General features: G+C 38.3%; 1 protein-coding gene across 11 annotated transcripts in view; it reads left to right on the forward strand.

Moving 5' to 3' along the window:
* The window catches only part of SYNE1 (spectrin repeat containing nuclear envelope protein 1), a 289,839-nt gene that overhangs the window by 188,405 nt on the left and 86,570 nt on the right, over window positions 1-14,864 (forward strand). For 9 of the 11 annotated variants that reach the window (XM_050973206.1, XM_050973205.1, XM_050973201.1 and 6 more), the window contains 7 exons: window positions 722-908; window positions 2,465-2,604; window positions 6,047-6,241; window positions 7,274-7,414; window positions 11,870-12,037; window positions 12,781-12,942; window positions 14,054-14,248. In XM_050973206.1, coding sequence (XP_050829163.1) covers window positions 722-908; window positions 2,465-2,604; window positions 6,047-6,241; window positions 7,274-7,414; window positions 11,870-12,037; window positions 12,781-12,942; window positions 14,054-14,248 — 1,188 coding nt within the window. The remainder of the gene's footprint in view (window positions 1-721; window positions 909-2,464; window positions 2,605-6,046; window positions 6,242-7,273; window positions 7,415-11,869; window positions 12,038-12,780; window positions 12,943-14,053; window positions 14,249-14,864) is intronic. The other 2 variants (XM_050973200.1, XM_050973202.1) reach the window with 2 other exon arrangements.

Here is a 14,864-nt window from a genome sequence, read left to right on the forward strand (position 1 = left end):
TTTTGGTTGGCTTTTTTTTCATATCTCTACATGCATTAAACTCCTCAGTGTAGATAAAAATAACAGTGATCAAATCTATTTTCCAACCATTGCACTTAGACCCTTCTCATGCATATGAACAGACAGCTTGAATGGACATCTTGTATGGAATAGACACTGTTCACAAAGGCATACAGCTTGTGAATATTCAAATCTGGGTAGCTCTGTTCCTTTCTGTTTGATTGCCTTTTGAATTTTAAGCAACATTTTCAGCTATGGCTTGTAATTTCTAAGGAAAGTTGTGGATGCAATGGGATTCATGTGCAGTTTTGAAAATGTGCTTCTATGTCACAGCAAGGAGTTCCACTCAGATTTTAACACTGAGAAACATGTATATACAAGCTACTCTTGTGCTGCTTTGATTTGTGGAGTTGGTAAATCTATTTTCTCAAATCTGTTAATAGAAATATTTTTTTAACTTGGACACTTAGAAATAGGTACTACTATGCTTTTTAATTTATTATTTTTATATCTAGTGGGCTTTTTGCTTAAATAATCATTATTCTCATTTGACAATGAGCAACTCCAGAGAAAGTGTTTCTGATTATATGCAATTTAGAAAATAGAGAATATTTTTTTTTTCTTTTGTTGCTTGAAAGTGCCATCATTTTTCCTTGGCTGCATGGAATGCTCTGGGAGTTCTGAAAAAATTGCTTTATTGTGGCACTGCCTTTGTTTCTAGCATCTGCTATCTGAGATGGAGTCCCTGAAGCCAAAAGTCCAGGCAGTCCAGGAGTGCCAGAGTGCCCTGAGGATCCCCGAGGAGGTGGTTGCCAGCCTGCCCCTGTGCCACAGTGCCCTGCGGCTGCAGGAGGAGGCCAGCCGCCTGCAGCACACGGCCATCCAGCAGTGCAACATCATGCAGGCAAGTGCAGCCCTGCCACCCTGATTTCTTCAGATTTTCTAAGCCTTCTGATGCTGACATTCTTGTAGAGAACTTTCTCACACACTTTCTGTAAATAACTCATTGGTTTGCATTCTTTTATAGAGGAGGAGAAGTTTGATAGACTGTTGGTTTGTCCAGTGTCATTGGAGAGGTGGCACTGTCACCCTCCAATCCACTGTCACTTTCAGAAAACTAGAAATGTTGGAGTCAGAAAATAAACTTGTCTTTTTCTCTTCACCTTGAGAACAGCGGTGCACACTTGTGTTCTTTCGTGTCCTGTAGTGACACAGCCCCATGCCACCAACCACTCAGAGGGACTTGAGCAGCAGCATACAAATTGTGGTGGAAACAGAATTTCGTGTCTCTGTGCCCTCCTCTGTTCTGTAGCACCATAAGGAATTTCCCCACTAGTCTCAGTTATTCCTGACTTTAATATTCATGACCATGTTAATTGTTGATTTACTCAACAGACTCTCACCTCAGTTCTCTCCCTGATATTGCTATGATTTTTGTAATGCTGTTAGGATTAACTAGACAAACATCTAATATACAATTGTATGCAGGTTAGTTTTATAAGATATATAATCAATTAATAAAATTTATATAATGGTATAACATCAGCTGCTTCTGAAGATTACATAAAAACTATTGAGTTTAAACTGTGGTATAAAAATATTTATTTTTATTCTATTTGTTTATATTTTTTTCTGATTTTTGGAGTCATTCAATGTCTATTAAATTTGTATTTTCAAGTTTTGCTAAGTATGAGCAAATTAGATTTTGTTTGGATTTATAATTAAATATGTAAAATATATTTCCAAAGAAGAGAATAATCTTTTTTCCTCTGCTATTTAATGATAGGAATATACATAGCATACTCCATAGGCTAGGGTGCCACTACAAAGTTTCAAGTTAGATAACAGAAGAGACTTGATGATTTAGGATAATTAATGATGCTTAAATACAAGAAAGGCTACAATGTCTCACTGAAAATTTAAAAAATGGGTTAGACAAACTGCTTATGCATCTGTGATAGAAAGAACTGATACTACATTGGTAGGATAATTATCTGAGTCAATCTTCATAATCCTTTCCCAGTTGTATTTTCTGTAATATCTGAGCTTTTCTTATTAACACCTCAAGTGTTTTCTTATTAACACCTGAACACAAATTAACACCTGAAGTGTAAAAGCAGATGAAAATGCTTTATAACAAAACTATGAGGCTAAGCAAGGCTATTTTCTTGTGGCTGTGTTTCATTCAGGTACTTGTTGGAATCAGAAGTTACAGCACCTTGCATCACAAATCTAAAATATCATGTTATGTGGACTGTGGGGTTGGGAAATATTTAAATAAATGAAATCATTCAAATAATTGTAATTCACAATATTTATGAATAAATATTTTCATGACTATACTCCTGCTTTGCTTATCAAGAAGTGAGTGCCAGATACTTCATGAGGGACGTCTGTCACGCTTAGACTAAGTGCAAATTAATTTTCATGTAGACACTCAATCTTCTTTTCCCTCTCTAGGAAGCAGTGGTTCAGTATGAGCAATATGAGCAAGAAATGAAACATTTGCAGCAGATGATCGAGAGCGCACATCGCGAGATCCAAGACAAGCCAATAGCAACCAGCAACATCCAGGAACTCCAGGTCCAGATTTCACGTAATGAGGTAGGGCACCCAAAATTCATCAAAACATTGGGTTCAGTGGCAGCTCACTGACACAGACAACTTTTCATGAGCAACAGTCGTAAGATAGCTGAGTTGCTTTACAGATTTTCTAAAGGCTATTTGAGCAGATAGACTTAATCCCAGAGAGGGAGCTCCTGCTGTTGTACAATGTGGGCAATTCACTTGTTTATTCAGTTAGACACATCCTGACCTCAGACAACATTATGATAAACAAAAGCATTACATAATTAAGGGTAGTTGACATTAAAACTTGACTGAGGAGTTTCTCAGAGGTCAAAGTTCAGCAGTTGGTCAGTTAATCACAACTAGTTTGGTGATCCATGTGTACGTATGCATATCCTAAAGTACTTGTACATATATGCATGTATATCCTAAAGTACTTGATCATTTTCATCCCAGTCACATTCTTTAAAGAATACCAAGAGACTTGAATCAAAGGAAACCCACAATAGATTTGGAGGAAAACTGCACCATTCACCCCAAAGGTTTCTTTAAGATCTTTGTAGGGAATATTTTTGTGCTCTGGAGTTGCAGGTCCTGCCCACAGACTCATGGCTGGACAGCCCTTGAATAAATCACAGTAGTCTCTGTGCAGCCTTCTTGCTGTGCTGGCTTGAGAGCTCCTCCTGAGGCCCTTTCACCTCCACCTGTCTGTTGTGAAGTTCCTGGGATAGAAAATGCACCACTGATCTCTGTGTGTCACTTCTGGCACCAGATGGCACCATTTCTTTATCTTTGAATTAAAGCCATCCCTCCTGGTGTGTAATATAGCCTAATGTTACATATGTTGCTCATTTTCTATGCAGTTGTTAGAAGTGTTATTTAGTATAAATTCAAGAGCAGTTTGTATACGTTAGGTTTGATTAGAATTGAATGGATAATGCTATTATTATCTAGTCAAAATATTCTGGAAGAGGAAATGCAGGAGAGTGACCAGTGATTCAGGGTAATATTGCTGGAGGAAGGAATAATGCTGCAGGCAGGAAGGAATTTAAAAAGGGGCAGCTTGAAGTTTAATGTACATTTGAGCAACTTTAGTAGCTAGGAGTGGTCCTGAACATCTGCAGGAAGACAGCAGCTTTATGATAATGCACATTTTGGGATCAGCCAGAACAGACAAACTTCATTTGTGCAAGCTTTACACATCTAGGGGTAAGGGAATTTTTGGGATAAGCATATTTTTTGCATATTTTCAGCTCATGTTTTCTTTGCTAAATACCTGTGAAAAAGCATAACATGAAGCGAATGTTCTGAACCATATCTTATTAGACTTCTTCAAAAGTCAAGTCTGTTGAGATGTTTGTTAGGTGTGTTATTAATTTAAAAAAATATCAGTTACCACATCCCCTGTTAAAGGCTGTATGTAAAAGAACTTAAGGGGACATTTGTATTAGCTATATTTAGAATTAAAATAAGAGGAAGGAAGAAAGAAGAAGGAAATTGCATCTTGAATTTTGGGAAGTTTGTATTAGTATGCATGTATGTAAGTAGATGCCATGTCTACTGACCCGTGTTTTCTTTAGAATTTCAGAGAAGAATATGGGCAAGTATCTCCATACTTGAGAATTATTTTAATGGAAAATACAATACCTTATCGGACATTGCTTTTATAAGATGCTTTATTATTTTTAATTTTCGTTTTCAATCATTATTTTGCTTACTCTTCCTTGTTTTCAGTTGACAGAGGCATTTTAGATCCTCAGTGCATTGGACATTAATACCACAAATGTCATTGCACTTGGTAATGTGAGGGAATAGAGCATCCTGAATGACAATAATTTTCAACTGAGGCTCAGATGTGTCATTCATTAAGCATTTGTGATTGACTGGAATTTGCCAAAGAGCAGATAACTATTCAAGCTGCTAGCCATTAAATTTGTGGCTTGATTTGATTGCAGCTTGGTTTTTGACTATTCTGCTTGCTGTTTTACAATCAAGACTTTTCTTAGTCTTCAAGGAAAGCCTTGGAGTCCCAAAGAGAGGCCCTTTTGTTGCTAACATGACAGATGGTGACAAGGTGCCATTGAAACTCAAGTAGTGAAGTGTCATCCTCAGTCTTTGAGCTGTTTTAGTTCCTAACTTGGTACTTCTTGCAAATGAATGTTCTGCACTGTAATCTGGAAGAATTTTCTTACTGAAAATGTCATACAACCAAAAAAAGATTTAATTTATCAGCCTGAAGCAGTAGTCTTATTTATTTTTGAAAGTATTTTGTAATAATATATTATTATGCCTACTGTATGTTGCAACTCCTATTGCTATGTTTCCTTGAAACTTGTGGGATTTGAAGAAGTAAAAGCATATATAAAAACTCAACACAAATATATACTTGAAAAAATAATCATCAATTTTAGCAGGCAAGCTTATACAAATGTTTCCACTTCTTAGATCAAAACTCTGACTTGTTACTGAGCATCTAGGGAGTCAGGAACAATAACTTCAGCAGAAATATGAAACACTTCTGCCATTTTTTATTTGAAGTATATTAATTGAAAGCTTTGAAACTGGATACTGAATGGGGCAACAGTATATGGTAGGAGAGAAGACAAGACACTTATGAATAGTCATAAGGCTATTCATTTCCATCTTTCTAGTCTAAAAATCTTAAGCTTATGATGGTGTTTGGCCACATAAGTAGACCATTTCCTAAGCATAAAACCCCCAATAGTTTAAAATATAGTCTGCTTTATGCTAGTTTCCCTGTCTCTTTTTAAAGAAAGGTTAGTCCTGTGCAGCTCAACTTTTAACTCAGTAGACTTACACAAAACCAAAACAAGATTAAAATACAGCTTATCCAAACAGTGACAGAAAGAAATCCAGTCTGCATTTAATCTTATTATGTGACTGATTGTTCCTATCACTTTTGAGCCTGTTGGAGTTATTGTTTGGACAATTCATTCTTTCTGGTGAGAGCTGAATGGGGCATTTTTTGCAGTTGTGGCCACTACATGACCTCATTTCCCTGGCACGCACTATGCGGGGGAGCTTCGTCTTCCTCAGATAAATGGAAGTAGATGGGGGGCAGGGGAAAATAGAGCAGGAAGAGGGAGAGAGGCTGCCCTTTGCTGCAGCGTGCAGCTCGCAGAGGTGGGTTCAGGTTCAGGCAGGATGCGAACGTGAGACGTCCGTCCGTCGTTCCGTCCGTCCCTCCCTGCGCTCTGCGGTGCGGCGCACACGGAGCCTCGGGCGGCCGCCGCTCCGGAGCCGCCGCTGCGCTCCGCGGTGTCGCAGCGCCGCCGGACGCGCCCGGCCGGGTCCCTGGGCCGGCGACATCCTGCTCGTCAGCAGAGCGGCGGCGCTGCCATGGTATTGGCTGCGCTGGGAGGAGACAGCTTCGCTTCGCCGCGGAAGCTAAAATGCTGCCGGTCCTGTGGCCCTGCCCGGCTGCATCAGCGCTAGGGGGGAAAAAATGTTTTCTTAGGAGCTGGCTCAGAAGATCAAAGGATACCAGGAGCAAATTGCCTCTTTGAATTCCAAGTGCAAGATGCTGACAATGAAAGCAAAACATGCCACCATGCTGCTGACAGTGACAGAAGTGGAGGGGCTGTCCGAGGGAATGGAGGAGCTGGATTCAGACCTGCTCCCAGCACACCCCACTCATCCCTCGGTGGTTATGGTAAGCAATGCCTTGGTACTGTACTCATTATCTGAGCTGCTTCCTCTCGCATCATTACAACACCCCTGTGCAGCAAATTGCCACAGCTCACGTCTACCTTTTGAAATGGCTGTAGTGTGGCAAGACAAACAAGTTGCAGCTTCCCTTTACTGTATTTTGCTTTATATGGGTTCTCAAGACTTGTTGATAAAGGCTGAAGTCATTAAACAGAAGAATACCTGAAATTTGTGAGGTATAATATGCAAATATTTTGCTTTTAATTTTGTACCTGTCAGCATGCAAGAACAAATGCTAAGAAATTGATGAGATGCAGGAATAAAATAAAACCAGAATAAATATGATTTCATTGCATGTTGCAGTGTATAGGCTTTTCACACATTAAAATGTTGATGTGATAATTGACAGTATGCTGCTGTATTCTCAGATGAGTGTACTGGAAATGAAAGCTGTCTAAGTACTGCCATGGGCCCAATGTTTGACTTTGCTTTTGTTTGTTTCTAACTGGGTCTCATTATAAACATTCTGCTGATGCTACTGGGATTTTTGTCTGAGTGTGAGACTTCAGGATTTATCCTTCTATAGCGCCATTGGGGAAGGAAGGGGGTTACATTTGAATACTGGGTTGTGAGTATTTTATATTTCAAGTCTGTTCCTTGTTGTTCCAACCGGACCTGGATACTGAGACAAATAGTCCAGTATTCTGTAGCTCTCCATAGTATTTCTGTATGCAGCAGAGATTGTATTCAAAGATGTTTAGGCAAACCTGAATTTATTATTATTGAGTTGCTTGCTCTACATTGTCTTTTAAAATCCACTAGGGTACAGGAGAGCATTTTCATACTGAAGTATGACAAGTAAATGAGACTATTTATTCAGCAGATTTCTAAACTGGTAAATGTAGGAGCATGAAGCATGACTAATTAATGTCGTGGTAATTCTGGCCGTGTGTTGTTTTGATCTCAGTCTAAGTCAAGCCTCAGCTGAGGTAACTGATTTTCTTCCTGTGCTCTGGGGTTGCTTTTCCTGTGGCAGATGACTGCTGGTCGCTGTCACACACTGCTCTCCCCTGTCACTGAGGAGTCTGGGGAGGAGGGAACCAACAGTGAGATTTCTTCTCCACCTGCCTGTCGCTCTCCCTCACCTGTGGCTAATGCAGATGCTTCTGTTAACCAGGTACCTCTCTCTTGGCATTCATTCAGCTTTTATCTCAGACATACATGGTTCCATTCCACAGGTGGTTTATTTAATCCTCTGAAATAATGTTTAGCTATAGCTCCAAGGAACTGAGGCTTAACCTCTTACCAAACTGAACCTTCAGGTTCTGGTTCAAAATGGATACAGGTATTGAAATTGTATAAATCCAGTGTTACAGCTATTGATTATTTTTAAAAATAAATTTTAAGTGACAATTGCAATGTCACTAGTGTTTTCTATTTTTAACATAATTTTTATTTTCTCAGTAGTACTCAATGGAATCTTGCATCCTGAGAAAAAAAAAGCCTTTTTGCACTCCCCATAATGAAACATTGCATTATGTCCATATCCATCTATCTTACTGTACCGTTGCCATTTTGGCACTGAAATCACAGCCTGGTATCTTCTAGTTAATATCATTTCAGTTATTAACTTTCGTGTGGGTTTTTTTCATGTATTGTTAATTTCTATGGCAGTATATTTTAAGCACCAGTGAAGCAACAGATATTAGATTTCAAATCAAAACTGAGGGCTCTTGCACTTCTCGTAGGAGCAAGTGTATATCAGTATTGATTAAAATGTAAACATTAAGCCAGCACATTGAGCATCATGCACGTACAGTCACACATCCAATGTTATGCTTTAGAAGTTTAGAAGTGAGCCTTAGAAGCCATCACCACCTCACTGAATTCATCATGTTCTGGATTTTGTGGTTGATTGGTTGGTTTTGCATTTGTGACTGCTTCCAAAATTGACCACTGCAGATTTGAAGGTTAGAATGTGTTGTGTTGCACTGCTGAGGAAAATTAGACAAGTTTGAGCAAGATGCTCATTGATTCCTTCTGCTAGTCTCAGAAATGCCTGTGGTGCTATGGAAGTTGCTAAATACAATGCATAAGAAAAATATTAATATAAGATAGTAAGAGTGACAAAATCATAAATGGCATACAAAAAATGCTGTATAATGCATAAGAAAGGTTTTTTCTAGTTTTCTATCATTTTAGATAATCAGAAAGTTCCCTGTGAAGTTGACTTACAGCAGAAAGGCATTTCTATATTTCAACATAGAAGTCTTATGACACCATTAATTAATGAAGGAGTTAAAGGACCAAAAGCAGTTTGCTTCCTAATCGACAAAGCTAATGTCAGTTCTTTACTTTTCTCTGAAAATGTAAAACAAGTCAAACAGCTCCAGTCACTCAGACAATAAGGAAAACACAGTGAACATGCTGTTCCACCATGAGCTGACACTACAACACAAGTTTTAGGATAAGTGATATACTCGGGCAAAGTTGAAAAATATTATGTCTTTCATTTAGCAGAAGATTTTTGAGAAAGATAAAGTTGATGCTGTTATAACAATCTTAAAAACTTAGAGCTGAAGTTTTCTTCAGTGTGGTTAATGTTGAAATGAGCTGCATGTATTAAACAACCAGCGGAAGAACGTTCCACAATGCAGTGGTTTACTTACAAAATTCTTAGGTTCACACTCACATGAGATTAAGACTAAAGAAGCTATGAAGCTGCCAGTGCTGGTCATGCTGAATGCCTAGGGAGACCTCAGGAGAAAAGGTTGGTTAAAAAACAATATCCTAGACATTAGTGAACTAGGAGCTCAAATGTAAGTTAGAAACATTTTGTATTTTTGCAGTAAATCAGCTAAAGAAATTTGGAAATATTTTGTTTTAAAAAGTAGCCAGAGTTAAGAACTGATTTCTCACAGGAAGATCACCTGCTAACTACCAGAAAACAATGTGAGCATGAACTCTAGAAAATGAAGAATAACATTCAATAATAGTCTTCGGAAAAAAAATATAAAACTCTTCTGAAGAGGCAATTGGGGAAGGAAAGGTTATGTTTTAAGACTGCTTCTTAATTCATCCTTAATAACTCTCTATAGTGTTTCATCAGTTTCCTGGCATCTCTTAATGGTGAAACATAGCTAATCTGAATTCAGACATCTTCACACTTTATTTACATTTCTAAAAAGTAATGAAAATATAAAACAAGTGCCTACTGCTTATTACTGAAATAATGAGGATATGTATTGAAATAGATTAAAACAAGACTAGAAATACAAGTGACAATTCTAGCCCTACCATAAGTTAAAAATATTTTTTTTTCTGAAACTCCTCCAAAAAGCAGCAGGGTGGGGGGAACTATAAAGGTGTTAATGTTGGAAACACTGAGGAATTTCATAATATATAAAATATTATGTTAGCAGTCCTGAAATGCAGATAATTTTGATGTTTAGCAAACTCAGACACTTTGTCCCTGCTGCAGTACTGAATGAGAATCCTTTGAGGCTAAATCTCCTTGCATTTACCCAAAGATGTAATTGATTAAAATTTGACAGGCTTTTTAAAACTTGGTTTCCTGATTCACAGTGCAGAGCAGTTGAAGTGGAAAAGCTGAAGAGTTGGCATGATGCCCTGTAGGCCACAGCTGATCCTGTGATTTTAGTCTTATCCACTGGGTCACTGTTAAATGCTTTTCTATCTCCTTGTACAAAGCCTGCTTAAAGGATTCTTTCTCTTTCCCTTACAAATGCTCATCTAGGTTGCACCAGCCCTTGTTACATATCTTACAAAATCTAAGCACACCCTTTTGCCACTGCATCTAACAACAAAACTTGATTACTGGTCATTGGCTACTATTCATAAGAACAGCCATGGGATATTGGGGCCTTTATAGGGGCAACAGAATCTTTTACTCGCATGAACATCTGGATTCCTGCTATCCTGATGTGAAAGCTCTGCCAAGAGAAGCTGCCATGTTGTATACTCCAGAAAGCAGTTGGAATGATGGAGAAAGGGATTGCTTTTCTCTCTCTGTGAAAACAAGCCCTTTATAGTTTTAAAAACTATATTAAGAGGTCACAGAAGCATTGGTCTTGAGAGGGGACTGGCAAAGGGCTGGAGAGTAGCTGCAGACAAGGTAAAATGAGAAGTTGCCTCCACTGGTGCAATTTTTCACCATTACTTGGAAAGATCACTTGTGGTCAGAGTGAAAAATTCTGAAATTGCAGTCCTGAGTGCTGTGCTAAGCTGTTACCTATTCCATGCTGGCTCCTGGACATTATAACAATTTCATTTTAGTTTCCCATTTATTGTCTTTGAAGAAGTACCTAATCATACACTTTTGGTCAGTTTTATGGGAGTGATCTAGTTTCTGTGCTCTTCCAAAGCTTGTCTGGTTTTGTTCACATATGGTATTAGATAACACATTTGCATTCTGTTCTAATTTAGGATCCTTCTTACACTTTGAGCTCCAGTACCCCAGAATTAGTCTTGTTCAGTACCTAACTTTTACACATCTATACAGAATCACAGAATGGTTGGGGTTGAAGGGATCTCCAGAGGTCATCTGGCCCAACAGCCTTTGTCAAAGTGGACCAGGTACACCACGTTGTCCAGGACTATATTCAAGTTGATTTTGTGTCTAAGGATGGAGACCCTGGAACTTCCCTGGGCAGCCTGTCCTAGTGCTCAGTCACCCTAACAGTAAAAAAGGATTTCCTGGTATTTGGAGAGAATCTCCTGTGCTTCAGTTTGTGCCCGTTGCCTCTGTTCCTGTCAGTAAGCACCACTGAGTCTGCTTTGTACCCTCCCTTGAGGCAGCATTTTTCACCTCCCAAATAATGTAGTGCTGTCATACATGATTTCAGATTTAAATAATCCTTGTCATCAAGTCTGCTTTTCTGACCTAAGTATAGGTGCTGTACTTGTTTCCTTAACTGCATCTTCCGTAGATGTTTTCAGTTGCCATCTTTAACAGTTGAAGAAATCTCCATACACTAAGTATAGAATTTCTAGTGAGAAATAATTCTGCTCTGAATTTTCATTGGTGGTTTGAACATTTTCCCATTTCCTTAGCAATTTTGGCCCCTTTTCTGCATATCTTTTATAAGTTAGTTGAGGCTCCCTGTTTGTTTGAAAGCTTACAATAAGCTGATGCTTCATACTCTTTCTTGCCTCATTTACCAGTCTTTCAGTATATTCCTTTTAGGTTCTGCTGCTGCTCTCTCTGTGATAGCATTCATTAGGTTGGTATTTGCCACTGACTGTACCACAACACTCTGCCTTTTGTGATGGGTTTTCCCCTGTGTGTAGTTGTAATGGTGCTGGAACAACACTCCCATTTATAGCACTTCCCTTCCCAGCCTTTCTGGGATTGTCCACAGTTGCCTTCTGCACCTCCTAGCTAATATGACCATGAAAAAAATGCGTCCAAAATTCTCATCATAGTGAAGGTCCAAAACATGCTCAGTCTGCTGCTATTAAGTATTGATTTGCCTTGTTATTAAGAAGTTTCCTGGTGGTTTTTGGCTTTGTGGGCTTTATTTTAATGGACATATGCAGTGGGGCTGTATTGGGGGGATAGCATGCAGTATCTTTCTTTTTGAAAGTGCAATAATGTACTTCGTGCTTGTAGGACATTGCTTATTACCAAGCCTTATCTGCTGAACAGTTGCAGACAGAAGCTGCTAAAATTCAACCCAGCACCTCAGCCACCCAGGAGTTTTATGAACCAGGTTTAGAATCTTCTGCTAGTGCCAAATTGGATGATCTGCAACGTTCTTGGGAAACACTGAAAAATGTGGTAAGTTTGCATTTGGAGACTTCAAAATAGTTGGCTAGCTTGTAAGGAATAAAATTCAAATAGCTGGCTCATATATTCTTCCCTGCAGTTTTGGTTTTCAAACGGTAACTTTAATTGTTAGTTGGGATTATTATTTTTGTTCTTTCTTTGAAAGCCTGTGCAAGATGGATCTCCATTAATAAAAATAAGAGTCATTAAAGCTGATAGTTGGCTTCAGAAATATTGACTATTGACAGATTGTATTCCATAATCTAGTAGGGATATCCAATCATGTTGGATGAGTGGCTAAAGGAGGCCCAGAATCCAGTTTCTCCAAATACTGAATCAACACATTTCTGTATAGTTTTGCAGCATAATCATTCAGTGATGTATGAAATGGTCAGAGTCTTGATCGCGTGCTAAAAAATTTAATTCCTTTCAGCTCAGTGGCTGTTACAGGGTGGTAGTAACTATGTGTCTAGCAAATAGCGCACGTCCATGTTTGAGTGCATGAAATCTAAAATAATACATGAGAATGTGCATAGTTTTCCCCTGCTTTATTAATGTCTATTTCTTTTAAGCAGCGGAACCTAGAATTTTACTGATGAAATTTTAAGTAAATAAATATTTTTTAATATAGATGTTTTGCTTTGTAATTTATACTCTTGAAAACTTGTTGCAAGTTTTTTTGCTTTAGTGTCTTAAACCTAGGGACATATGAAGCAGACTAAATAGCAGAATTTATACCTTCCGTTCTTCTTCAGATCAGTGAAAAGCAGCGCACACTCTATGAAGCTCTCGAGCGTCAACAGAAGTATCAGGACACGCTCCAGTCTATATCCACGAAAATGGAGACCACTGAAATGAAACTAAATGAGAGTCTGGAACCAGCCAAAAGCCCAGAGAGCCAGATGGCTGAGCATCAGGTAAAATCTTACATGTGAGGAAGAGAGGGAGAGTGCACATTGCCTGCAACTCTTTTGTTCTGTTTTTTAGACAGTAACCTTCTTCATGGCTGGATACCTCAAAAATATGCGTTTGTTGCTTGAACCTTCTCTGGTGACTATTTGTCTTGTCTTTCTGAGCTTCCTGCTGTTCTAAATGTGCTGTGATGGGGATTCTTTTAATAAGGAGATTTTTTGAAAGAAATAGATCATAAAAGTTTGTTCAGTTGAAATTTTCAACAAAAGCTTTTGTTCAATGACCTCTATACATACTGTTTACATACAATATTTATAATGTTACCAAATTTACTAAAATCATAACCAATGCTGATGCATTGTATATTGATCAAAATAAATTTTTCACCTTGTTCAACAAAACATATCAAAAAGACACAAAAATTCCCTCATAAGGGAAGTCTCAAGAAATAATGATCTGAATAATAAGAGAATACTTTATTAAGTAAGGCATCTGATTTAGATCTGGGTTGTCATCACCTAAGCCTTCTGTCTGATAGCTTGAATCTATCTGGTCTGTCCAGATTCAGAGATTTATTCCGTGGTGCAAATTAAGTTCCTACTTATTCTTGTCCTGTGAAACAGTCTTCAAGATACCTATAAAAGGATGGTACCATGGAATAAATCTCTGAATATTTACATCTGTTGCTTGATGTTCTTTATCCAGTTAGAAAGTTTTAGGCTGGAAGCTGAAACATGCCCTTATTTTTCTCTCACAAACACACACTCACTTACTTGTTCATTATCTTCACTGTGGCTACTAGAATGCCCTACAGATAATTTATTGGAAAAATGAATTTCCAAATTCCTTGTGATATGTTTGAAATTCAAGATGTGTAATTAAATCCATATTTAAGTAACCAGATACATGATCCTAGCTCAAGCCTCTAAAAGCAGGACTCAGTCCTTACGGAATACTGTCTCTGCCATACTGGTAGTGATAGTCTGCTCTGCTCTGTGTTCCTGGTGCTCCTCGAGATGGTTGTCATGAATTTTATATTTAGTCTGTCTCTCCTGAAATACATCCTTCTCGCTGGTAAGTGAAGCAAATGCATTCTCTGCTCTCATTTCTTAATAGGCTTTGATGGATGAGATTTTAATGTTGCAAGAAGAAATCAGTGAGCTTCAGACATCATTGGCCCAGGAGCTTGTTTCAGAACCACTGGATGTGGAAGGCGCTGATCAAATGGCACTGCAGTCCACCCTCACGGTCTTGGCAGAGCGAATGGCCACGATTCGAATGAAAGCATCAGGGAAACGACAGCTCTTAGAGGTACAAGAAAAAACATCACCAATATTTTTAGTCACCATTAAAAAAAAAGTGATTTTCATTTCTGCTTATTTCTCACAATTCCATTCAGTAATAAATAGCCATTCTTTTTTTAGTGAGACCCTCATCTTATTGCTAAGTGATAAGCAGCCAGAAAGAACTTGGAACACACTATAAATATTATATATGTTCTAAGTTTCTTCTGGTTTATATAGCCATGTTGATATATATATACTCACTCACACACACACACACACACACACACACACACACACACACACACACACACACACACATACACACACATACACACATACATATATATGTGTGTGTGTATATATATATGTGTGTATATATATATTTTGTGTGTGTGTGTGCATAAATGAAGTGCAGATATTAAAGCCATATTTTCTACAATATACTTTTGAGGAATCATCCCTCCAAGCTGCTAGACAAGAGGGAAAGCTTAAAACAAGAAACATCTCCTCCTCCAAATCTTTGTGTTGCTGTCTACGCTCATCTTCCCAGTGATTTCCACGCAAACTTTTTTTCATGGAAGATGCACTCTTTTATTTCTTTGCCTACCAACTTCACCAAAAATTTTTTAATACAAAGGGGA

This window comes from Serinus canaria, chromosome 3 (assembly GCF_022539315.1).
Source record: "Serinus canaria isolate serCan28SL12 chromosome 3, serCan2020, whole genome shotgun sequence".
In the NCBI taxonomy this organism is placed as follows: domain Eukaryota; kingdom Metazoa; phylum Chordata; class Aves; order Passeriformes; family Fringillidae; genus Serinus; species Serinus canaria.